At 44.8% G+C, this 26,915-nt stretch overlaps 2 protein-coding genes across 2 annotated transcripts; one reads left to right on the forward strand and one right to left on the reverse strand.

Moving 5' to 3' along the window:
* Positions 1-1,071: 1,071 nt before the first annotated feature.
* On the reverse strand, positions 1,072-11,009 carry LOC306745100 (14-3-3-like protein). The gene is made up of 6 exons (XM_079227835.1): positions 10,917-11,009; positions 7,701-8,009; positions 4,509-4,632; positions 3,320-3,483; positions 2,964-3,059; positions 1,072-2,151 (listed from the first exon to the last, which is right to left on the reverse strand). The coding sequence occupies exons 2-6, from the start codon at positions 7,998-8,000 to the stop codon at positions 2,095-2,097; spliced, it is 741 nt and encodes a 246-aa protein (XP_079083961.1). The 5' UTR covers positions 8,001-8,009; positions 10,917-11,009; the 3' UTR covers positions 1,072-2,094.
* A 6,989-nt stretch (positions 11,010-17,998) lies between these two features.
* LOC306745204 (grainyhead-like protein 2 homolog) lies at positions 17,999-26,915 on the forward strand (the record flags this gene model as incomplete). Its single annotated transcript, XM_079227956.1, has 15 exons — positions 17,999-18,012; positions 18,712-18,898; positions 18,997-19,431; positions 19,517-19,572; positions 20,162-20,420; positions 20,588-20,699; positions 21,870-21,964; positions 23,999-24,157; positions 24,257-24,314; positions 24,514-24,653; positions 24,755-24,792; positions 24,895-24,986; positions 25,099-25,184; positions 25,345-25,409; positions 25,901-26,915. 15 exons carry the CDS (start codon positions 17,999-18,001, stop codon positions 26,013-26,015), a joined length of 1,911 nt encoding a protein of 636 aa, XP_079084082.1. The 3' UTR covers positions 26,016-26,915.

Below are 26,915 nucleotides of genomic sequence, written 5' to 3' on the forward strand. Positions count from 1 at the left end.
TCACACCTCTCGCGATACTTCACGCCGAGTTTCGTTTGGCGCATTACGCACGAGTTTCTCTCTCATCAGCTGAAATGTGTGCCTGCCTGACCCAGGTACGGTCAGCCATTACTGGTCTTAAACTAACCAGGAGGCAGGAGCTGCGGTCCCACTGGCAGAATAACTGTCATCAGAACAAGCATCTGCATATTATCGAACTCTGAGCCTTTTGTTTAACACGACTTCATGAATGTGTTTCTACAGCACTGTTTTAGTACGTTTCATAAAAGTCTGAAATAAGTGGGGCATCCTCCCTCTGTACACATCAAGGTGTTCATACTACTTTCATACGGGCATAGTTCATGAAGAATTGATCACTAATGTTCATCTATTATTGGTGAACCCAACAGGACCGACACATTTTAGTATAGTGTTGCAACGCCCTCGAAATAAGTAGGGCAATAAAATGTCTGACAATTTTCGCTGCGGCTGAGCGCGCTCCCGCGAGGGCCACGCGCTTCTCAGCACACCTAAAGCCTGCTTCAAGGAGCGAAACTGAAAGCTGCTCACACAATGCTAGTTTTGAAATGCTGAGGATTCATATTTCCACCACCACTAATAAACACTAATGACCATAGTACATATACTCCCGTAAGGGTACAGGTGAATGAAGAACAATAATGTGCACTATGTATTTATTAAGCATGTATTAGTGTATTACTTGTGTGCAAAGTGAGCACACTTCTCTGCAGATGTGCCATTTACTGCACTGGCCTCCCACCTAGTCAGAGCTGTGGAGAAGTACTTCGGTTTTCTTTCCCTTCAAGCTGTTTATTCACGCACTGAAGCAAGCCTACTGGTTTAGGAACAAGACACAAGGGGGTGATGAAAGGGTTGTTCAAAGTCTCTGCTGCAGGTATTGATGAGCTCAGCCTTTAGGAGGTGAATAAGATGTCGCAGTAGTAAACTCTCCAGTTATTTCCTTAATTGTATGATGCGCCTTTAAGATGACTTGGGATAATACAAATGTCAAAAAAAGACGTTGAGGCCTGTGTGACAACTCAAGACTACCAATGTATCACACACGGTTGAAACTTTTAAATTATTATTTTTTATTCCACTTACATGAAATTACACATTTCCCCCCAAATAACAGTTATGCTTGGGTGTTCTGTATGAAAATTCCAAAGACATGAACAAAGCTAGCCCGCCCGACCACAACCATCCTTACATCTCCACAAACTAATTCTTACCAACATGCAGTTTAGGCAAGTATTGAAAAAAACAAAACGAAGGAGAATAAAAGACAAATCAAATAAAAATCTTAATTTGATAAAGCAGTAACTAGATAAGCACGTGGGAATTTTTTTATTTATTTTTTTACTGCTGTGCTCATAAAAAGCTTGTGTGCTCTTTTGTTCTTAAATATTTTTCTATACCTCGTAATCGATACATAGAAATACAAAAGCAGGTCACCCGAAAACAAAGCAAAATGAGTAGAAAGTTGAGCAACTGACAGTAAATGGAATGTAACCGTTGTGTTCCAACAAAACCTCCCTCCCCTCCACCGCCTTCACCTCTGCCGCCATTCCTCCCGCCCAGCACAGACTAACAGTGGCGGTCTCCTGCGCTGCGAGCAGCTCCTCATCGTGAAACGAGATTCATCATCGAGACGTGGTAATCGAGAACAGGGCCGTGAACATGAATAGGACTGTTTTCTGACTAAAAGCTCAACCTGCTGCATGTTTCATGGAGCTGAGAACTCGCCCCCTTACCCACCACCTCAATAATGCAACAACCCCATTGCTCCCACACACAAGACAAAAAAAAAAAAAAGGTCAGCAGACAAGCAACCAAACACTTTACCCTTCCACATGGACCCTCCCACCACGCAATTCAAAACTTACCCTCCCTCCCATCCCCTTTCTCCACAGTTACTACAAAAGGAGGAATAGTAAACCGGCAGGAATGAGACGTGTTGAGAGAACTAAATAGAAAAAAGATGGAGAGATTTGGACGACAATGATAATAATAATAAGGTGGTCTCAGTGTTGATGGACATGTTGAAGATGAACCGGGATGATGGCAGGTAGACAGGGACGACTGGGGTCAGGCTCATTCTCTTGTCTCCTCCGTGTCCTCGGCCTCCACCTGGTTATCAGAGGTCCACAGCTGGGAAAAGAGAGGAGGACGAGCAGGAGGAAGAGAAGAGGGTAAAAAAGGAGCGGGTGATGGAAAACAGGACAACGTCCATTAATACCTTATCTTGTAAAAAAAAAATACCGCTGCGTTTCCTTTGACTGCACAGTTAGGAGCCTCCTGCATACCCTGTTCAGGAGCAAGTCTGGCCCACTAATGGGACACATTTAGTGGGACCTACTGGTGTTCATGTTAGAGCGCCCCCTGCAGCCGCCCGTACTTCGCGCAGCAACCAAATACTGACGGCTGATAGATTGAATGGCGTTCATCGCAAAGTTGATGAAACTGGTTTCACCGTACATTTACAATATATTCCTTATGAATGGCGCCAAACTGGAGTCCCTACTTTTCTGGCCACAGAGTGTGTTGGTGTTTTTAAGGCATACCGACGATTGCAAACATTTACAGCTGTTTCAATTAGAGCGGCAAACAGTTGTTTTATCAATTGATCAGAGCAGAACAATTAACCAGCAACAATTTTGATTATACATACATTCATCTTTAAGCGATTCTTCAGCAAAAGACGGCATTAACTCTGGTTTCAGCAGTATTTTCTGTGATTGTGATTTGAGTATCTTTGGGTTTTTAACTGAAAATAAGCCATTAGAAAATAGCACCATGGGTTCTGGGAAGCTGGGATTGTCATTAAATTTTTTTTTTTGAGAAAATGATCGGTAGTATGAGCTGGGAAATTAGTTGCAGTCTTATAAACTACATTATTCTTATTGACACAAAATATGTTGCTACACATTTAAAGAGGGAGAAAGAAGAAAAAAGGAACTTACTGTCAAGTTGTCCCTCAGTAGCTGCATGATTAGTGTACTGTCTTTGTACGAATCTTCACTCAGTGCATCAAGCTCTGAAATGGCCTCATCAAACGCCTGAAGGATTAAAACACATTTTTAACTGCTGGAAAAGTGATGGTTGTCTTAAACAAGTTGGTATGGGTGGGTACACAGCGTATTTAGAATTATATAGACTATAACTTAGTATTTATAACAGGTTTTAGTGCTGTCTATGTGTATTTAAAAAGCTTTGCAATCCATTTTTCAAAACGAATGAATGTGTAAAATAGATTTGTATCTTGACATAAGCTTAATATCCTAAAGTGTGAGAAGGGAGTTGTGTCGCGTGAACGTACCTCTTTAGCCAGCTCGCAGGCCTTCTCAGGTGAGTTGAGGATCTCATAGAAGAAAACGGAGAAATTGAGGGCAAGACCAAGACGGATTGGGTGCGTGGGCTGCATTTTCTCTTTGCTGATATCAAAGGCGGCTTGGTAGGCGTCCTTTGAGTCAGTCATGATGGCTGAGAGGGGAAAAGGAGCATAAGAGATGTGGAACATCAACAATTGAGTGAAAGATGTTTAAACTTTAAATTAAACTTCAGAATGGCTTCAGGCAGTGTAGAAGAAAAAACAACTAAACAATACACTCAGTTGCCGGTTTATAACGTCCACTGATGCAATCGAACAAACAACCCTGGAATAAATCCTCGCTGGAGATTGTTTAGTTTTCACACCCTAATATTTTGTCCTTCCCATTATAATCAATTAAAGTAGAGTTAAAAAAACAAAACATTCCAACACTGCAGCATTAGTCACAGTATTGCTGCAGACGGGCCACACCTCTCTGTGGTGGGAACAAAGGCCTCCAGCACCAAGGAGATGGAAAGTTCAACACGCAAAGTTTTCTGAAGGCCCAAATATAGTTTCTCTGAACATATTGTTAGTACATTCTTTCTGACCGTGGCCAACTTTGGTGGTGTGGTTAGAAGCTGGTCTTCATAGTGAAGGAGGAAATATTAAAGCAGATGCAGGAGGTCAAGAAACACGCTCGGACAACTGTAATTCAAGCCTCGATTTAAGAAATGTTTGAAGATTTTGGAAAACACACGGTTTGCTTTCAGCCGAAAGCTTGGGTTAGCATAAAGCCTGGAAACTGCTAGCATGGCTCTGTACAGGAACCGTGTTCAGCTTTAAAGCTCAACAACTCACTCTTCCTGAGTTTGTGCCTTGAATTTATATTTGTTTAAAATGTTGGAAGCATGTCTGTTTGAGGCTTCCGTACCAAAATATGCGTTCATGCTCATCTACAAAGGACTAATATGAAATTACCCTCTAAAGAAAATCCTCTGGGCTTACGCTGGTGACTGGTTATACAACCAACATTTAGGAGCCGATGTCATAAAGCTTATCCTAAAACCAAGTGTTCCTTTTAGAACATCTTATTTGACTGGAATAGGAGTTGTAGATATCAGATCTTTCCAGACAGCAAAACATGCACTCATAATGATAATCAAACACCACCCCCCCACCCCCACACACAGCTTACATTTTCTCTCGTCTCCTGTAGCCACCTCAGCCAAGTAGCGGTAGTAGTCTCCTTTCATTTTCAAATAGAAGACTTTACTCTCTGCTTCAACGGCGTTGGCAATGAGAAATTTGTCCAAGAGCTCCTGTGGCGAGAAACAAACAAAACATTGTTGATTGGTAGAAGGGAACAGACAACAGATGTTGAATGAAACTTGTTCTTTACGATTGGGGCTGGCAGACCCCTGAAAAAGCAGAAACAGCACAGTTGACTTGTATACTTGGGCAGAACTGCTATAAAATATGTACACAATTCATTGACAAAGAGGGCAATACACAGATTTCTATCCTCGGACAATAGTGGTCCCTTCAACCCATTCCAATATAACATCATGGCCAACATTCCTCACCAGACCTAAATGAGGGTCAAGCTGGCTACCTCCAATAGCCTTGGGCTGTGAGCCTGAGACTTTGCCATAGCTACATCACAGATGCTTCAGAGACCACGTGATGGTGGAGAGTGGGAAAGGGTGGAGGAGGATAGAGCAGGGGGATGGGTGTATGGATGAAAGATGTGAGGGTGGAGAAAGATGGGAGAGAGCTAGGCTGCTGAACCCCTGATGAGCTTTTGCTGAGGAAGTAGGCCACCCAAGAGCCCAGCGTGGCTCTTTCCAACACGAGCATGCAGCACTCCCACAACCAAAGGGGAACAGCGTACCTTATTGTCATAAGAGGCTGGTGTGTCCCTTAACGCACAACTAGCTTGATAGGGTTAATCTACTGTTAGCGGGGCAAAACACTGGAATGAATAATTAATTCAAAGCGCAGATTTGATCTCTTCTTGACTTAACTGGATTTTTAATGTAGTTTCCATGTTGTTTCTCCCTAACAGTCATGCCAAAGTGTGCCATAAAGACTTGTAAGCAGAACAACTGAATTCCCCCATGCCATTAAGTCCCATGTTGTTAAGGTTCTTTTAACAGCTTTCAGAGCATCAATATATCAGTGAATAACTATTTATATAAAGATAGTGGAGTAATGTTATCTGAGCAGAGAATAAAGTCCCTCTCCTCTCTGTTGTAGCCACAGCTTCTCTGTGCTTTGTTAATGTGACTGGTACGTGTTTGTGTCCCGCTGGCTGCAGCTCTGCACTACACAGTGTATACTGCTAATATCGCCCAACTGTGCCAACAACAATGAGGTTTGTTACGGTGATAAACTAGACACGGGCTTGTTTTGTTTTCACGCAACTACTTCCATAACTTGTGCAACCAAGTGCTATGACATGAATAGCACGGAGAAGAGACTAAAGGTATGCGTCGCTCATTGTGTTTGTTCCTCTCCATGACAGCTGGCTTTTCATGCTGGCTGTGATTATGGCATTTCTGAACAAGAATAAACTCGTCTCGACGTGTTTGGACGACACCTTGCACGAACTAGTTCGCTTCAAGTATACCCCCACCTTATCCCTGTCCTACACCTCTCCTCCACTGGCCTATTTACTCTCATCCCTCTCTATTTCAGTCCCCATAAGGCTGCTCGGCCGAAGTGGAGGTCAGCGAGCCAGAGCGCTTGTAGCTCAGCTGCTGCCATTATAGGATTAGGACATGGTGAGTCACTAGACAGATAATTCATGAGCTGAGAGAAGAAGTAGCAGAGCTTGGACAGAAGCATGGCCTCAAAATACCACGTGCATATGCATGGTCGTGCACATAGAATATAAACTCTTCGTGCAACGTTCAGCTCTATATGCACCAGTGTACGCAACTTGGTACGGAAAATATGTTGTGAAGGGCTGTCAACTCTTACAAATTGCCCGGGAGACTCGCATAGTTGACACCTTTCACACTTTCTCATGCCAATGAAAAACACTTTTAACTTATACTGTTGTGGCGCAAACAGGAACATGCAGCACATTACAATAGTTAAACGGCCGACCCCGCCACCGTTTGGATTTTGAAGAGGGTCTCATTCGTGCTGTTGTTGTACCAGTACTAGGTAGTGGCCAAAAAAAGACCTGCGTTTCAGCAATCATTTATAACATATGAAATAAGCTATTTCCATATTATATTTGCTGGGACGAGCAATAGATTTCTTTTCGAATGTTCCTATGATCATATCAAAATGGAAGCCTAGTTTCACTTAACATTACAGTGTAGGGGAAGTCATCTCAAATGATATTAAACCCCAGAAAATAAAGTAATATATTCCCTCAGGTTCGTGGAAATGTTCATTGTAATCCTGTTCAGGATGGCTTTTTACTGTCTAGTTTGAGAAAGGGGATGATTACACTGAGGACTGTCTCTTGCATGTCAGAATTGACGCTACTCTGCTCTTGGTGACGGCACTTAAATAAAAGGCATGGTCGTCTGAAAAACATTAGAAGTAATACAACAACTACTCATTCTGTGGAAAGAAACAGTCCAAGTGCATATATTGTAGAATATTTCAATCAGACTACAACCTGCATTATAGAATATACACAGAAAAGGCTACATTGCACTATTGGAACTCAACCCTGCCAACTTAACAAAAAAGGAACATTATGACCATTGTAAAAAATAAAATGTTATTGCAGGGTATTGACACAAAAAGCTCTGGATTGTGTGACCTCAGGGTTATCCATTTATAACTTCACTCCGCCTTGCACTGCTCAGTGCCAATCAAATTGAGGAAGTTGGGGACTTTTCAAAAAGGAACTGCTGATGCAGGTGTAATGAGTGAAGACCACTTGGAGCATTACCATAAATCAGGATTAACCCACTTCATGCACTGCTGAAGAAATTTGGCTATAGATTATTTGACTATAAATCAAGATTCAAATCAATAACCTATGTATAAGGTGTTCTAAACACTTAAACACCTCCTTTGGATACACTCACTCCAATTTAAATACTTTCCACGCCTGAGGGAAAATCCCACGCCAAAGTCATCAACGTTACAATAACTAAAAGGCGGAACAGTTGAGAAATTGCTGTAAAACTGCCAGACAGAAATGAAGCACTTGAGGTGTGGCACTTCTTAACACGCCTGCTAAGTCTGGTTGACACATTCAACAGCAAGAGCAGTTGAAGGGAAGTATGACTGGAGTAAATCGCACTACTTTGTCATCCTAGTAGTTCTTCACAGAATCTGAATGTCAATGACAAAGAGCTTGAACCAAAACAGAGAAAGCCTACAATATTGTCCAATAAATAAATGGTATAAATCTTACCAGCACGTCCCGGCAAATGTCTTTCAGCTCAGTCTCAATCTTTTCCCGGTAGGCTTTGGACATGGCCTTCTTCTTGTCGCCTTCGGACTTCTGCTCAATACTTGACACCACACGCCACGAAGAGCGGCGGGCTCCCACCACATTCTTGTAGGCCACTGACAGCAGGTTGCGCTCCTCGTTCGACAGGTCACTGTTCTCCTCAGTGACGGCCTTCATTGCAGCAGCCATGTCATCATAGCGCTCAGCCTGCTCGGCCAGCTTGGCCATTTGCACCTGCTCCTTCTGGGGTGCCTCGCTCATGACTGCTCACTGGACAAAGACATGTAGAGGGGAAAAAAAAGGGGACAGCTGTCGGTTAATTAAGAGTGGTGAGGATTTTTATTTATAATAATGTATAAATACAGTAGATGCATTCTGCAAGTAGCCATGGTTTATTTGACTCTAAACAAGAAAGAGTACATTGCATATTTGTCATGTGCCGATGTTTAACAGGTAACGGGCAACAGAGACAGATAACTGTGCCTCTGTTAGTAAAAACACAATGCACATGTGCGGAGACACAAACTCCATCCAAAGTATCTAGAGCCGTTTCAGCCGTGATCAGTCGTCACCTTAACAAACGGTGCTACACTTAAGAGGAAAGGATGTTGCATTTCTATACAAACATCTTTCCTCATGATTCATTGTGTGTCTCCGTGCAAGGAAAAAGAGAAAAGTGAGAGAATTGTGGATGCAGACTGGAGGTGCATTAAGGCATTCGGAAAAATTATTTGCTTAATGCAACCTTTTTTAATTTAGCTAACAATGATGCAATTCTAAAGACGCATTTGCAATAAAAACATGCCTGCGAGGCCTGTAAGCATGGGAAAAGTGGCAATACGACGACAGCACTATACTAGCACTATACTAGTTCTATAACACTTTAAGTTGTAATGCAAGATACTGGCAGGTGTAATGCAATTCATTGATGTGTAGACCCGGCACACACAACACCAACACACAAGAATTCGCATTGCTAGATCAATAGCCTATATCCGTTTGACCCATCCGAAATAGCCAGCGGGGTTCTACAAAATCAATCAATTTTTTCCATTCCAGAGTTCATGTAGTGAGTCTGCCCAGACAGATTTTCAACACAACATATTTCTACACTCCATGCTTCGCAAGTTACATGCATTTGTGTTACTTAAGACAAAAGGTGCCAACTGATCCTTTTACATTCTTAAAGCTACGGTTTTTAGCTAGCCGACAGGCATATTGTTAGCGTTTCAGCATGGACACTGACTCTAGTGAGAGCCATTCACAGTTACGTTTTCAGACGGTAGGGATGCGTTCCAAAACCTGGTATTTAGAAACCTGATGTTAAATTACCAGAGTATTAATAAGCCTCGACATAACTTCAGTATTTATTAGTAGTTTTTAAATGGAATTTATCATCACAGTGCAGTGCGCATTTTCTCTGCCAGGCTGAGCTCCTCCAACCAGGCAACACATGAGCAGTGGCCAAGAGAAGAATACGCCAGTTGACAGCAACTATGCCTCTTACTGTATGTGTAGTATAATATTGCGAATTTGAACAGGTAAACGACTGAACCTCATTCATTCACGGTTAACCAAAAGCTTTTTTTGTCAATTAATTTGTTGTAAAAAAATAACCGTTGCTGCTCCCTAAACAATATTTTGTTATATTCCACGTATAAACTCTAATCCTGTTCTGAATTTAGTTTAAAAAAAAAAATCTATATATATGTTCTTAAAGGCAATTATTCAGTCACGTAGAAAAGCGTGTAGGTCCTAGTTGTTCTAAAATCCTGTTGAACTGTCCCTGAAGGCCACCGTAGCTCCAACGCGCTTGGAGAGGGCGGGGCGAGCAGAGGGGTTTTAAGGTGCGATACTCAACACACCACTAGATGTCACTAGATCTTACACACCGGGCCTGTAAGTATTCCTGTTGTAGACTACCACTACACCAAAAAACAAGATTAAAAATCACTAAAGTGTTTCACAGGTTTGCCAAAGGGGTTTGGCGAAGTTGTATGAATTGTTCCAGCACCGAGGAGCTGGTGGTGTTCCCGTGGATATGACGCAACATGACCCGTGGGTAATCCGGGGTGTGTGCACTTAAACAGTGAATACATACGCTCCAAAAGGTAGCTCCGTAGTTACAGTTTAAGCCACGTGTGTCTGTACGACTAACCCATGATAACTGGGAAGAATAACTCGGTGTAGTGCTCCTGGCTCGCCTCCACAGCTAACGGAGCTGTGCCCCCCCCGCGCTGTCGTCCACACACAACTACCACACCCATCCCCGTACCTGTGGCTCACCGAACATTGAGAACACGGAAGCTAAAGAGCGGAAATAAAGTGCGGTACTGGGACTACTTGACCCACACGAAGACAGAAGCACTTCCAATAACTCTAATTTAGGTTAAATCTCACGGGGAACACCGTTCAGCGAATGGAAAGCGGCCGCTACCACTAGGCCCTCGTGACCCGTTTCCACCATGGCGCCGACTATTTCCTGAAACGATGCATTCCAAGCCAGGCAGCTTTAAGAAATGGCTCGCGGTTAAACACATTTTGTATGCATCTGCTTCCATCAAAGCCTAACAATAGCTAGTTTCGTTGGTCGGTTTTAGGAGCAGTCTACTGGGTTTACCGCCAGCTGACCGTGAAGCGTGACATGGACCTGGTGGTCGTGCTAACGTTAATGGATGACCTCCTCGACTGAGCCCACAAACGTGAACGGAGAGATGGTGCTATTCTCCGTTACCTTGCTGGTACAGTCAGTACATGTGGATCAGACGAACGCCCGATGTACAAGACGCATTTACCGCTAACGTTACATGCGACAGCTACTATTCCTCACAGACTATGCGTCAGATATGTAAATAAATACGAGACACAGGCACACCGACCTCATGAATATAACCTGATTGCTTCAGCTAGCAGCAGACAGCAGAATACTAACGCTTCAACCTTCGACCTGACCCTCTTTCCACGTCGGCTGGTCCATTAGAGAACCAGCAATTAGACAGATCCCAAGCTGAAGCTAAGCTAGCCATTGTTCTTTGGTCTGATTGTCGCCGCTACACGCAGCCCCACAGTCCAACGGAGGCTATGCGCTTCCATCGCCACTATATATACCGATACGTCCTGACGCTGAAGCATGCAGACATAAAACAGAAGTTTTAACAGATTTAACCCCTTTCATACCTGTGTACTGGCAGATAGCAGTGATTTCGGCGTGCCAAGCTACAGCTGATTCTCTCAGCCTGTCTGTGTGAATGCAGTCCACGGGGTTTCCCTCCAATCACACCAGTCCAAGGCACGGCCAGAGCAGGAGGGGGGTGGGGGGGACATGACGTCAATCGTTACCGAGGCAACCGAACACGAGGCATTGTGGGAGGTGTAGTTTCCCCTCCCACGACTTCCCGAGTCTTCATAACACAATGTATGTAGTCTAGATGAGCACATTTAGATGTTCTAATAATACATTGATTCTTCAACATTGTCCCACTCGTAGTGTAATCAATATACAAAGACTTGTGATTTAATCCAATGTGTAATGGTGATGCATCTGAGCACACATCAATGAGACACTGATACTGTGATACTGTCCTCTGTCTTACTGCACACACTTCAATCAGAACACCCATGATGTGAGGAAAACAATGAGGTTTTGTTATTTTCCACAGTGGGGAAATTCTGTCTGGAATTGCTGCAGATGCTGAGGGCGTCATAAACTAGAGCACAGGGCACAGTGCTAGAGAGTATACGTTGCCTAATAGAAACTACTATTTCTGCATCCTGGTTAGTTTCCAGGGGGAGAGAGTGAAGCTATTTCTGCCTTGTCACATGTTTTCCTCTTGGGCCAAAATTTCAAGCTTGTAACCTATTTAATGGGATGGGATAGTGTTGGCGGTAGAAAGGCACAGGCACCAGTGCAAAAAGGTGTGGTCCAAGAGAGTTGTAGAGCCAAACCAATGGGATTCCAAGTCAAGGAAACAAGTAGTAAGCTGTGGACACTGTCAATACGCATAACCGGTCAGGTGAGTTCACTCAGTCAACACGTCTTCAGAACACAGGAAACACACTGCTGGAGCTGCAGAATCCCAACCAGCTCCAATTAGTCTGCTCATAACTACTAATATCACATTATTAGTTTCTTAGATCATTACACAACGCAGATTTTGTGCGACTTTGCGATTGTTTGTGATTGATTTAATGAATGGAAAGGGTACTCTTTGGATTTCATACTGATGTCAGGTGATCTCAGCTTGGGATCGGACGCCGCACGTTTAATAAGAAGAAGGTTAAGGATGTTTATTGTCATCGTAAAAAGATACAACAAAATGAAGTTGGCGACTCAATCAGTTCAGCAGAAACAAGGTAAAAAAGACATGTTTAAAACAAGACATTCAATAAATATATAAGATATTAAAGAAATATATAAAAGACACAGACATCAATGGCTTACAAGTGACAAGAGGGCTCTGTTAGAGTGTCGTTTTATTGCTTATTTTTATTTCTCTGCAGCATTGTGAGCATTGTGAGCTGGGTGGGTGATGGAGGAAACCGCTCTGGGGGAAAAGCTGTTCCTCAGCCTGTTAGTCTGGGTTTTGATAGTTAGTCCTGTATCTCTTTACAGAGAGTGACCCGGTGTGTGCAGATGTTGCTGCCCATGGAGGTCAACTCCCACAATGCTCTGCTGTTCTAACCAACCGGGCCAGGTCCCTCCTGTTCTCTGCTGTGCAGCTGGCATACCACACAGTAAAGCTCTGACCGAGGACGGCCTCAATCACGCTTCCGTATGAGTTTACCAGAGGTTCAGCGGGCAGGCCGGCTTGTTTGAGCTTCCTCAGGAAGAAGAGCCTCTGCTGGGCTTTCTTCACCAGGTGTGATGTGTTCAGGGACCAAGTGAGGTCTTCAGTAATGTGGAGTCCCAGGAATTTGATGTTGTCCACTCTCTCCACCTCCTCCCCACGTATGTAGATGGGAGAGGGTGTGGTTGCCGATGGTGGTTCAGGATTCAATTCAATTCAGTTTATTTTGTATAGCCCAAAATCACAAATGACAAATTTGCATCAGAAGGCCAGGACCTCACATCGGATCAGGAAAAACTCCCCCAAAAAACTGAAAAAAAATCTTTCACAGGGAAAAAAGGAAGAACCCTTCAGGAGAGCAACAGAGGAGGATCCCTCTCCCTGGATGAACAGAAGCAATATATGTCATGTGACCAGAATGAACAACGTAACATTACATTACATGAATATGACAGAAATGAGTCATATCATTATATGAATAATATAATGATATATTCATATATCGGCATGGACCCCGATCCAGATAACCCCGATCCATGAAGCAGAAGGAGGTATAGAGGAGGGGCATCAGCAGAGCCGCCGTGGCAGGAGGTAGGAGACAGGAGACAGGAGGTAGGAGGTAGGAGACAGGAGGCAGGAGGCAGTAGACAAGACCGGCTCCAAACAGCCACGATCCATGGAAACTTGAGGCGGGGATGGTGGTTGATGATGTCAGGTTCTCTATCCTGACATTCTGTGGTCTGTGCAAGAGAAAATCCAGAATCCGTTAACAGAGTGAGGTAGAGAGTCCAAGGTTTTTGAGTTTATACACCAGTTTATGGGGATGATGGTGTACTAACTCTACTTTCTTTTTCCATGGATTCATGGCTGCCTGGAACCGGTCCTGCCTGCTGCCATGGCCTGCTGATGGAACCGGCCTGCAACCGGTCCTGCCAGCTGCCATGGCCTGCTGATGGAACCGGCCTGGAACCGGTCCTGCCTGCTGCCATGGCCTGCTGATGGAACCGGCCTGGAACCGGTCCTGCCTGCTGCCATGCCTGCTGATGCCCCTCCTCTCTACCTCCTTCTGCTTAATGGATCGTGGCTATCTGGATCATGGACCATGCCTACTACTCATTATATGAATCATTTCTGTCATATTCATGTAATGTGCTGTAACTCTGTTACGTTATTCATTCTGGCCACATGACATCTATTGCTTCTGCCCATCCGGGGAGAGGGATCCTCCTCTGTTGCTCTCCCTCAGGTTTCTTCCCCTTTTTTCCCTGTGAAAGGGTTTTTACTATCTTTATTGGAGGGGTTTTTCCTGATCCGATGTGAGGTCCCGGGACAGGGATGTCATGTGTACAGATTGTAAAGCTCTCCGAGGCAAACTTGTATTTGTGACGTTGGGCTATATAAAGTTCGGTACGCTCGGTACGCAAACTGGTGGCTGTCCAGGTGTACTGGGAGGACATCCTTGATGTGCAATAGTATCATCCTCTCAAAGCACTTTGTGATGACAAGGTCATTTGTAGCCAAACATCTGTATTACAAGCTCTAATGGGAGGTGCTTTTGAGAAAATGGACTTCCAAAGCTTTTTTAGAGTGACTGTTGGGATCTTGATCACCTCGCTGGCCGAGGCTCTTCCTGCCCGGTTGCTCAGTTTTACCCAGACGGCCAACTCCAGGAGTCCTGCTGGTTCCAAACTGTGCACCTGGGAACACACGTCGCTGTTTCCTCGCCCGGATCTATGCCTCGCTACAATGTTATCGCAGAGGTCTACAGAGACCTCCCTGCACTCCACGACTTAGCTGTTATCCTCACATGCAGCATGAATTGTGGGACCTTATCCACACCTGTATGTGCCGTTCTAAACTATGTCCAATAAACTCATTTTGCCACATGTGGACTCCCAACAAGTTCTAGACACTATAAGGCTCAGTTAAGCTAACAGGATGCACCCGGGACACACTTTGGGGTGCCAGCAAAGGGTCCGAATACTTGAATGTAAATGAGAGATTTTCATTTTTGATCTTTAATAAATTTGCAAAATAATTCTAAAAATCGGTTTCACTGTCATTATGAAGAGTGTTCAAAGTTAATGGTCTGAATGGCAACACAGATTTATAGATGCTGAATATGTGTGCTCACTCTCCCCACTTCTCCCTGTACTCCAACAGCTGCACCTCCAGTCACCAGTCCGTCAAGCTCCTGCAGTTTGTGAAGGACACCACCGTCATTGGACTCGTCTACAGGTGTGAGACTGACATCTGGTGACCTGGAGGTCAACACTCTAAAGACAGTGGAGTCCCCCTCTGCGACTCCCCTATCAACGCTATGGAGTCCTTCTGCCTCCTGGGCTCCATCATGACTCAGGACCTCAAATGGCTAAGAAGGCTCAGCAGAGGGTGTTCTTCCTGAGGCAGCTGAAGAAGTTCAACCTGTCAAAGACAATGATGGTGCACTTCTACACTGCCATCATTGAGTCCACCCTCTGCTCCTCCATCATCGTCTGGTACGCTGCAGCCACTGCAGGACTCAGGGCAGACTGCAGCGCATCATCCGCTCTGCAATCTGCCGCCCCTCCAGGACTCGTTTACCTCCAGGACCCTGAAGCAGGCAAGGAGGATTGTAGCCGACCCCTCTCAAACTGTTAGAGTCCCTTGCCTCTGGCAGGAGAGTGCGGTCCATCAGGACCAAGACCTCACGGCACAAGAACCGTTTCTTTCCAGCTGCAGTCAAGTTCATCAACAAAGCCCGGCCAGGACCCCCACTAACCGACTCTCACATCCCCAGGGCTATAAACTATAAAGATCATAATATGTAGTTGTTCTAAAGTACTGTTATCTGTTTGTTGTTTACCATATTTATCTATTATTGCACAATGTTTATTATTTTTATTATATTTATAGTTTTCATATTTTTTATCTATGTCTATGTTTATTGTTATGCACCTTTCGCCGAGTCAAATTCCTTGTATGTGCAACGTACTTGGCCAATAAATGATTCTGATTTGATTGATTATAATGGTTTATAAATAACTCCAGAACACTTTAGTTAGAAGCAGGTGAGGTCTGCATTAGCGTTACACTAATACTCTGTAGGAGGAAGCCAAACGCACATCAAACTAACCTAACACATACATACGTTCTTTGTATGTGGACATTTTCTACATGATTAATAAACACACACAACTTCCTCACGATTCATATACAAGCTACACTTTTATTACACTTTTATTAATAAAGTGCAGACTGGAGATAGATGTAAATCTACTCAAAAGACCACAATATTAGTGTCGCTGCAAGTACACTATGATCTTCAAAGTCCTTCTGAATAAATTATTAGTATGATCCCAACCCCAGCACATCACAAACCTTTCAAAAAGCCATTGGAGTCGGATGCAGATGACTTTCAATTTCCATTTCAGTATGACAACTTTGTTCTTCTGAGCTAGTGACAGACAGGCGACATACATGGAACCACCTTTCCCAGTGAGCGTTTAATCAAGAAATGTAGTGAGGAATATAAAGCATGAGCATATCAGCTCACATCCATCCCCAATGGGGTTTCAAACGTCCTCGCTGACAACACAGAAAACGAACACCGGCAGTGGTGGAGGGAGGAAGAAGAAAATGAGACTTCATGAAGCTCGTTTTGCCCATTTTCATACCTGCGATCTAGACAATCACTGAAGAGCCCGTGACCATGTGACTCTTGTGACTCATTTGCCTCCCCCACCTAATGCATAATGATTCCAAGCTCATAATAGCCTGCTCACATGCACATGCACATTAAAGCAGCCGTGGCCTTTGCTCTTCTTGATGTCTGCCTGCTTGTTTGGCTTTATTCTGCTGGGACTGGAACCTCTGGTGCCTACGGGCCATATCTGATGCTAGACCTGGAGAAATGATACAGGCATTTGATCACTACAACCCCATAGAGAAGACGATGAGCCACACACTGAGACTAGAAGCCCACAGGGGGATGAAAGACGCAGAAGCTTGCAGGTACACCAGGTGAGGCTTGAAGCAACCTTGGCGATTAACATCCGTCTAACAGGATCAATAGACTTCAAATTGTGCAACGCAGCAATGGTTGTGAAACATCTTGAAGAACTAGGTTAATTGCCACTTTTTTGGGGTCACAGGGATGAGGCAATTAACTTGGAAATTTCCCCAAAGAAAATCAGACTGCAGATTTTCAAAGTTATAACGGAATGAATACAATAAGTAGGTCAGCGATATGATGAAACAAGAAGTGAGTGTGTGACTGCTCTGGACGAGGAGGGAGGGTGATGCCCACCCGCTTGACGTTACATTAAATGTCCTCCCCCCCATGAGCACTGAGGGTGACGTCAGTTTAGTCTGCGCACTATGCGCCGCGCATCCATCCGGTGACGTCATAGCCTCAGCTCGCCACCGGGCAGCAGGTTTCAGAAGCGACGGCTGCAGAGGGACACCTTCATGTCCAATAAATGACGTCATAATGGAAGCGGAAACTACATTGTCAGCCGGTTGCTATCTCTGTCTGTCGTTAACGTTAGAATAGTTTGTGAGGAACACACACAGAACACGGAATGATAGATATTCAAATAGATAATAAGATATAAAAGGCATTACGGGTCAAATTCACATATTCTCTAAATGCCTTAGCAGAGAAAATAAATGTATTACCGAAGACGGCCACGACAATAATACGTTTAATTCTACGAATCTTCCGCCAAGCTCCTAGTGGTGTGTCCTCGGCGCGCTAATGCGCATGCGCCGTGCTGCCTTCACGTGTTGTCAGTGGACGCGAGTGGAGCGTTGTAGGGACATGGTTGGATCCGGTGGGAACGGAACATTCCTGACAGCACTCGTTTTGCAGCAACAGCTCATCCTCAGGAAGGTTCACAAAAAGAGACAAACTGAACAGATACTGCGCGTGTATCAATACTAAACATACTGTTTTCACTTCAATGCGCAGAGCCAACCACATGTGTGGATACATATCTGATGTATATGCATGGTGCAAAAGGAAAGGCCCACCACGAGGTGTCACGGTACGGACAACAACATGCAGACTCTCTTTCTGCTATTAGCAGCTGTGCCATATCTGTCTGGCATATTGGTCTATGTATTACAAACCTTAAACATACATTCCTTTATTTCCCACTGCGCCTGTATGCATCACACATTTATCCCCTTCTCATCATCAACTAACTGGGAGGGTGGCTTCCCAGTATCCCTTTGCCTCTGACTAGTGAGCCCTTCAGACACTTTCTTCTTCTTCTGTGGTCATTTTAGCCTCACATTTGCTTTAACATCATCGTCACCAGTGCGCAAGCGTACCGAGGATTTCATTGGTTGCTCTGAATGAGAGGTTAAATAGAGCCCGCCTCCGGCACGCCTAGTTTCCTCAGTCTCCCACAGCAACTTACCTGCTCCAACTAGAAAGTCCAGTTCCTCAACTCGTCCTAGAAAACACCTGAGAGTCCTGTAGGCAACATGGACCTGGACAGGTAAGACCATGCCATTATACTGCAGGAATAACGTCTGTCAGTTTAACTTCACTTTGTACGAGTTTAAAATACTTCACATGTCTTTGGTTTCATTGTTCTTGTACGCATAGGCAGCAGTACCTGCTTTCTCATTGGGAAGAACAATTATTTCTACAGTTTATGCCTTTAGCATATTTTTGAAAAGGGGCAGTTTCTATTGGTACAGATTAAATGCAGAAATAACCAAAATGAATATGCTGGTAATATCATAGTGATTGTGTATAGGAAAACCTTACTGTACTTTAATAAGGTCTAGTTAAGCGCTACTGTTTTTATATGCACTGTAATTATTACAACATATTTTGTTTCACTGTAAATATCTCTCTCTCTCTCTCTCTCTCTCTCTCTCTCTCTCTCTCTCTCTCTCTGTAAATATTGTATTGAACTATTGTTCAATGTGCCCTTCTTGCCATCCTCTGAATTATGTCTCAAATGACATATTTAGAAATAACTCTTGTGTCAGCTTTCTGCCACTTTCATAACTCCATCAGTACATGTCTGAGTTATTTCACCGTGGCATTCAGGAGGGAACTTACATGAAGTTGGAGTTCGGTGAGAGCCGGCCTGGGGCAGCCTTGGCAGCCGCTGCTTCTGTTGATGACAGATTATCTTTGTAACCGCGCGGCTTGTCGTCTCTTCCATTGCCCCCCATGCTCCCAGTAAACGGCTAGTGGTGGCGGTACCCCACGACGTGCCCGTGCCCTCTCGCAGAGGGTTGAGCAGCGAAGACGAGGCGTGGAGGAGCTACCTGGAGAACCCGCTGACCGCTGCCACCAAGGCCATGATGAGCATCAACGGGGACGAGGACAGCGCGGCAGCACTGGGCCTGCTGTACGACTACTACAAGGTGGGGTACCCGTGACATCATGCTGTGGTAAAGACAGTGTGCGTTCTGATTGGTTTCGGTTCATACTTCTTGTTTTGTTTTTGCTGTGACCGTGTCAGGTTCCCAGAGAGAGAAGATGTGCCTCTAGCGGTGGGAAACCCACAGAGCCGTCTCCGATCGGGCCTGAGAACGGCGGTAACCTGGAGATGCTAGATTACCACCTTCAGGCTCTCAGATCCATGCCCGTCAACCTCTCCCGAAACAACAACAACAACAACAACAACAACAACAGCGCTGCAGAACATCAGGGCTCCAGGTATGGAGACGCCAGAGGAGGAGAGGGTAAAGGTGGAGGTGGGGCGGCTCTGGCCCTGGTCAAGACAGAGGACCAGGCGTCCATGAGAGGGTCCTGCTCTGCAGGGGCCTACCGAGAGGAGCCCAGAGAGGAGATGAGGATGGCCTACGAGCGGAGCCACTACGATGTGTCCCGCGCCGACTACTTGAAAGATGAACAGAGAGGCACTCCAGAGAGCACATATGAGGACGCTGGAGAGGTGAGACTGAGACTACGAGAGGCGGTGTCCTGCTCTGTGAACCAGGACCCCGTCCTGCATTATGTACTGTCTTCTTCCTCCACAGACGTACCACCGGAGTCCCTCCTCAGGAGTTGATGAATTCCGCCACAGCCCACCAACGTAAGTTCAAAACTCACAGATGAGAGAAAACCTTTAACATGCATACATTTTTTTTCTCTTCCCAATTTGCGCTCAGGATGTGTTTTGTGATTTTGGGCTACACAAAATAAATTGAATTAAATTGATCACACGTTAAAGGATGGCCGTCTTCTGCATTCTGGTCATTGTTGACACTTTTAAAACCAAGTCTGCCTCTCACTTCATGACATCCTTTCTGTGGCTCTCCGCCTCAAGCCCGTTCCGTCCTCCTGAACAGGAACTCTCTCTTAACCGGGTCACATGTACAGACATTCATCTGATTAATAAAAGACTCAGTCATCTCTTAACATAGCGTGGCACTGTAGGCTTGTTAAGCAAAGGCTACTCACAGGAGTCAATAGTGTTTGTTGGGACTATTTTCAGCTGTGGATTAATGCACATTTGCTGTTGTGAGAATTTAGTAGAGTGTCTGTCTGTGGTAATGAAAATAAATGAATACAAAACCAGTTTGTTCCGAGCCATTAGAACCAGTTCTTTCTGCATTAGTCTCAAGTTTACATGACTTAAAACAATGATATATCTCTATATATATATCTATCCACACATGCAGGGGCAGCTTCCAGTACTGTCTGGAGGCCAGCATGTCGCTGCGGCCGTGGCAGGGAGAAGGACCCATGGCCTACCTGAACCGGGGCCAGTTCTACGGTTTGACTCTGTCGAGGGCTGGCTTCAGATCGGCCCAACGTCAGCCCAGAGGCAAAGTGCGGGTGAGTGGGCCGACGCCGTCACGGGGGCCCGATGGGGGCCCGTCCAGCAATGAGCAATGCACCATGGGAGGCTGTGAGCTGCAGCGGGACAGTATTGTGCAGGTGAGGGAGGGGCCGTAGTGCGCAGAGAGGAAGCGTGTAGCTAGAGCTAGAGGGTTGTACAATTAGCTGGTTGTCTGGTCGTGCAATTGTTTCTGATGATTTTTTTTTACTCTGCTTTGACCGGATTATACTGTAATATGTTTTGTATATCTTTGCTTCTGCTTCAGAGTGTCATCATGGTCGTCTTTGGGGAAGACAAGTGCAGAGACGAGCAGCTGAAGAATTGGAAATACTGGCACTCCCGCCAGCACACGGCCAAACAGAGAGTCCTGGACATCGGTAAGAAGATGGTTCATGTTAGGTGGAACGGGAATAGCCACAGATACAAAAACGGCACACACTATGGTATTAAATAGCACACTTAGAAGTAGATATTTAGACAGCTCCACAAAACCATAGAGTCAAATAAAAAGAGAGAGAGTAAGCAGGTGGCGAACCTGCAGGAGTCTCCAGGAGGATCCTGTCTCATACCCCGAGGTGAAACCTGACTCAATTTGAATAACTGTCAATCCTCGATTCCCACAGGAGCGCTGTGAATAGACAGCCAGTGGGTTTTCATTTGCATAGACGTTGACAGGAGGAACAGGCGGAGGCCTGGACAGGAGCCATATCCTGCACATCAGCTTCAGACAGGCCTGGACCTGTGGTGGAATGAGGCCGACATGTCAGCCGCTGGTGGGTTTGTCTGTGCAGTCTAGGACCTGGTGTGTGCGGGAGGGAGCAAACCTGTGTGATGCGATAGCCTGATGGGATTTGTTTTTACTAATGTGGAACTTGATTTGTTGGCAATTTTGTTCCACGGGTGAAAAGTTGCCAAATCAGAATCGGCTTTATTGGCTTTATTGGCCATGTGTGTGGACCGATACATGGAATTTGACTCTTTTTGCTCTCGTCGTACATATTATATACAAATAAACAAGACATTAAAGACAGTAGAGTAGAACACAGAAACTAAGCATCAACGTTAACTAGTGTCTACTAAATATATATATGTATATGAACAATGAATTTTGGATATTAGTGCAGAAAGGTGGTAATAGTGCAAGTAGTGCAGATGGAGGCGTCTGATTAATAGTTCCTCAGAGTGACGGCCAGTGGAAAGCAGCTGTTCCTGTGTGTGATATAATATGTAAGAAACACTTAAAAATGAATGCGTTGTAAATCAAACCGGTGTTCCACCAGACTGTCAGGTTTGTTTTGATTTAAATCAGGTGCTTAAGGTCTAATATCGATACAAAAAAAAGCAAAATGTGTACTATTACTAGACTAACTGCCCAAAAGTGTATATAAAGTAGTAGTTCCACCATGGTCAGTTAAACAGTACAATACTACTCATGCTTAAGTTCATTCTTAGGGATTTAAAATGCAGAACTTTGTTGCTTGTTTGTTATATTGTATGTTGGCCACAAAATGGCCACTGAAAGCGTTTTCTCTGATTTCCACCTGCAGCCGACTACAAGGAGAGCTTCAACACAATCGGGAACGTGGAGGAAATTGCCTACAATGCTGTCTCCTTCACCTGGGACCTCAACGAAGAAGCTCAGGTACGACCGGAGGAAACATTACTGTTTCAAGTGGAAGCAGGAAGTGATTGAAGCGAGCCACATGACGCAGCGTGCACTGTTTGTTCTCCTCCCTCCTTCACACCACGCAGGCAGTTAGCTACTTAGTTTTGTCATAGCCACTTGTGGGGGAGATTGCTCCATGACCACACACACACACACACACACACACACACTAGCACCCTCAGGGCTCCCATGCAGCTCGACCCTAAAGAGAACTCCACTAACGGCCTCATTGTTGGAGGTAATTGCAGCTTCATGGGTTTGTGGATCAATATTTACTGTTGGGCATAAGCCTTCATTCCACTCTTAATTGTTTTCAGTGTGTTCCGGTTGGAGATGCACCGATACTGGCTCTGATAGCTGGATCGGGTCGCGGTGACAATGGGCTATTCTGGTACCACTTACTATTATTTTATGAATAACAATTCATAAACAAAATAATAATGGGCTCATGAGTATTTGGCCTCTGGGGCGAGGGCCGATATTTGTGGGGTTTCGTGTCGAGGCCCTGCCTCAGACTTCCTTCTCCGTGCGGCGGCCATTGTTTCACTCCGATTAGCAACTTGAGACGTGAGAAAGGAGTCGAGAGCCTCTGTTTACCAGCTAATTTGTAAAACAATATACAATCTAAGTCGTCATCAGGCGATTAGCCGGTGGGACCAGAGCCCGCTGGACAGAGGAGGAACAGCTCTTTCTGTGTTCGCCACCTAGAAATGTTGTTATTTTTTAAGTGTATGTCTAATCAGGCTGATGCACCACATTTGTATTTGTGGTGAAAATGATCATTTTTTTTTGTTTTGGCTTGGCTCTGCTGTTGCCAAGCAACTATCCTCCTCCTCATTGTAATGGGAGACACACACACACACACACACACACACACACAGAGAGAGAGAGATGCTAGCAGCAACACGCCTGGTGCCTCTGGAGAACGTGTGTGTGTGTGTGTGTGTGTGTGTGTGTGTGTGTGTGTGGCTCCAGGCCTCTGCAGCGATCAGCCCTCTCCTCTGCAGGTTGAGGCACGATGCAGTGGATGCTGTGTAGTGGGAAAAAGAGCTGTTGGAATCTTGACCGTTATCCGGCTGCCAACCTGTTGCTCAGGCGGTCGGACTGGTTCCACGGGAAGCTTCCTCAGGAGTTTACGTTGGCTCAGATGTTTTGGCATCATGACTTAATCTGGCGGGAATCAGTTCCGTCCTGCAACTGAAGTGTCCTTATAGGTGTACACTTAATGGTTTAGAAGAGTTATGCGAATATACTGGAACCCTGTGAAAATCACATTTTCCTTAATAAGTCCTCTCACCACCCGTCATGGACCAAATGTGTTCATTTTCATTTGTTTTGATACTGGATGTTATTGAACCCTACAAATGATATAAAAGTGTATTAATACAATTTAATTGTCAGTATTTGCCTTCTGTACCAGTCCCACTTAAATGAGTTCACCGTTAATACTTTTAAGTATTTTAAATTTCTTTAAATGATTAGGGATGTGTTTCTTACTTTTAGCTGACTAATTCAACCATGTATCAAAGTGTAAGAAAGTAAGTGATATTGTATATTCCTTACTCATTACTTTTAGCTTTAGACCTCTGCTTGCATGCTAATTAGGTTCATGAGCTTCATTTCAAGTTGATTCAATGTAATAATAATCCATTATTCCTAATGAAATTATAATTAGATTCTCTTTCAAATTAGTTCTCTACAATGTTTCCACTCAGAAGAACCCTATGTTGGGAGTCACTGGTCTTTCTTTAGTTCTTTTTTGGGCAGGCAGTCTCACTGAGATTAAGATCTCTCTTCCACAAGAGACCCGAGGACCCCAAGCAGAAGTAATGCAACTAATAACCAGGGATTGGAAAAATAACAAGAATCATAAAAATAAAAAAAGCTTTAACATCTCTAAGTGGACTCTAGTCTGAGGGACGTTCCTTCTGAGGGCCCCGTGGTGTCACATATAGGTCATCGCTTTAGGTCTCGGGCCTCCAGGAACTGACCCCTCTAAATGTTTCCCAGGTCTTCATCTCTGCAAACTGCCTGAGCACAGACTTCTCCTCGCAGAAGGGCGTGAAGGGGACGCCGCTGATCCTCCAGATCGACACCTACAGCTACAGCAGCTGCAGCAGCCGGCCCATCCACCGCGCCTTCGCTCAGATCAAGGTCTTCTGCGACAAGGTGCTGCTGCCGCTGGGCCTCCCGGTCACCACGGTTCTGAGTTTCTATTCCTGGCTTCACGTTGACTGTTGCTTGCCCTTTCTGTGTGTAATGTTGCAGGGCGCGGAGAGGAAGCTTCGCGATGAGGAGAAGAAGCAGCTCAGGAAGAGGATGAAGGGTAAACACATTCTTTTCTTTTTCAATCTTCTTTAGTTTGGCTTATTAATGAAGTATGAATTACTTAGAATTTACCTACAGAAATAATGTGAAAGTGAGCTTGATTTCAAATCGCTGTTGAATGGAAAGACTCACAACCATATTAAATCTGCTTGGAGTGGTTGCCTGGCAACAGATGCTGAGTTCTCGCTCTGGTTTAGGGAAAGCTGGCAGCTCAGGGCCGACCTCGCCCTGCAGGAGGGCTGACAGCACGCTGTTCAAAGACATGATAGACCTGGACTCCCAGCCGGTCCTCTTCATCCCTGACGTCTACTTTGGGAACATGCAGAGAGCCGGGCAGGTGAAGAGCACACACATGCACACGTACACACACACACGTACACGCACACGCACACGCACACACGCAGTGTACCTCATGTTGCCTTTCATCTGCATTTGCAGGTTTTTGCTTTCAACACTGAAGAGGGCAACAGAGACGGGTGAGTACCAAACTGTTCTTCCCCTGGTTCAAGTCATTTTCCCTTTAGATGATGATGATGATGATGATGATGATGATGATGATGATGATGACTGTGTGTCAGAAGTGTTCTGGTGAAAAGGATGTCATGTGCTGCTGAGCAAGATGTCTGTCCACCTCAACCCAAGAAGTCCAAAGTGGAACTGGAAAGGAAAGGTTGGTAAATGTTGCTTTTGGTCTCCTCTGTTATTATAATTATAATAATAATTATTATTATTATTTTGAGGCTGAATGAATTCTAATGCCGTCTCTTCCTTTGCCTCATCAGTTCTGCTGTATGTGAGGAAGGAGTGTGATGAAGTGTTTGATGCCTTAATGCTGCGCACCCCAACCCTCAAGGCCTTGATGGAGGCAGTGAGTATTAGTGCTGTTTGAGCTGCTTTAGTCTGACACACACACACACACATTGAATCCATTGTGCTGAACCAGATTAGGCCCAGGTCATTAATACAGTTGGTTTTAAATGGTGATGGTTCAGGTTCATCGTGTTGAAAATGTCCTGTTTTCTTCACAGATCTCAGAGAAATATTCAGTACCTGCTGACAAGATGAGCAAAGTATACGGAAAAAGCAAAAAAGGGTGAGTGACTCGATCTATTGAAACGAGACTTGAGTGCAGAGGCTCGTCAGCTGAGGCTGATGGGGATGTTATTAGTTGTGCAGGTATTTGGTCATAATAAAGGACTATCTCATCTCTTAAACTGAGGGAGATGAAAGGTACAATCTCTCTAATTCCTCCTGTGGAAGACATGCATGTCACTAAAACCTCAAACCACAGGGGATCACCAGAGTCCATAGGATTCACCCGCTGGGGACCATGCATGTGTATGTCAAAATATTCGTTTCAGGTGATTGTACACCAAAGAAAACATAGATAATAATAATGTTGTATTACCAATACATCCCCTAAACGCTACACACTGGCCCTTTTTTAAATAGTTCAATATTTTAGTCTGCCCAAAGTGATGTGAAATGACCATCCAGAGTTATGCTAGCAGCTAGCGTGGCTAAAGTAACATGCTGATGAACTAAAGGAAGCCTGAAAGTAACCCTGTGTTGGGTCCTCCTCAGGGTCCTGGTGAACATGGACGACAACATCATCCAGCACTACTCCAACGAGGACACCTTCATCCTGGCCATCGAGAGCTCGGCAGAGTCTTTGCGCGTCACTCTGTCAGAAATCTGAGGGTTTTTGGCTGCAGCGCTGTGCTCACCGGTCACCTGCTGGGCAGCGATCGCGTGGCCACAGTGAACATTGCTGGCAGTGTTAGACGGTGGCGCCAACGTGTGTCGCTTGAGGAAAGCCACGTAGGAGTCTGGGTTCCCTGTCCTCAGTGGATCTTTGGCTCATCACCCGCTGCAGTATTCGACCTGCTGGAGGAGGTTTCTTGCATTAGGAACACGGGCTTGACTTTGAAAACTCATGGAAGAGTTCAGATTTGATGTTTCCTGGCTCACTACCCGCGCAGGTCTTGGTCCACCAGCAGGTCTTCATCCAGGTCCTCACACAGCATCCTTTCACAGGAAGCAGAGAGCCGGTCCACAGGAGTCTTGTTGGATCAGCAGCAGGGATGCTGCTCTGTGCCTCTTGTGCTGTTCGCTCTTCTCGTGGTGGAAGCTTTAAAACTCTCTTCAATGCAGCATTTTACGCTGGCACTCATATCAAAGTAAATGGATTATTGTTTTGTATGTATATAATTTTTTTTTTTACATGTGTCTCAAATGGCTGTCATGTCATGATTCTAAGTCAAAATGAAATTCCTCTTATCTTTAACTGATTGGCCACATCTCCTGCTTACTAAATTACTCCCGTCAGTGACATCAGTTACCACAGAGAGGGACCCCCTGTTGGGACACCGGTCTGAACCAGACCGTGAGTCTCCAGGCCGCTTGTGAACTGTCTGTGCTTTGTGTTTATTGCCTTTCCTTCTACTGAAGAGAGGTTGTCGTTCTTATTCATCCGATCCAATCCAAACAATCTGAGTTTAGCGGAGCGTTTTGCTCTCTCGCTGACGGTATCCTTCTGTTGCTTCATGCACCATCATGTACAGTCTTTTAAACGAGTTAATAAATATAGTTTTATAAG

This window comes from Taurulus bubalis, assembly GCF_910589615.1.
Source record: "Taurulus bubalis genome assembly, chromosome: 12".
NCBI classification, from domain to species: Eukaryota; Metazoa; Chordata; class Actinopteri; order Perciformes; family Cottidae; genus Taurulus; species Taurulus bubalis.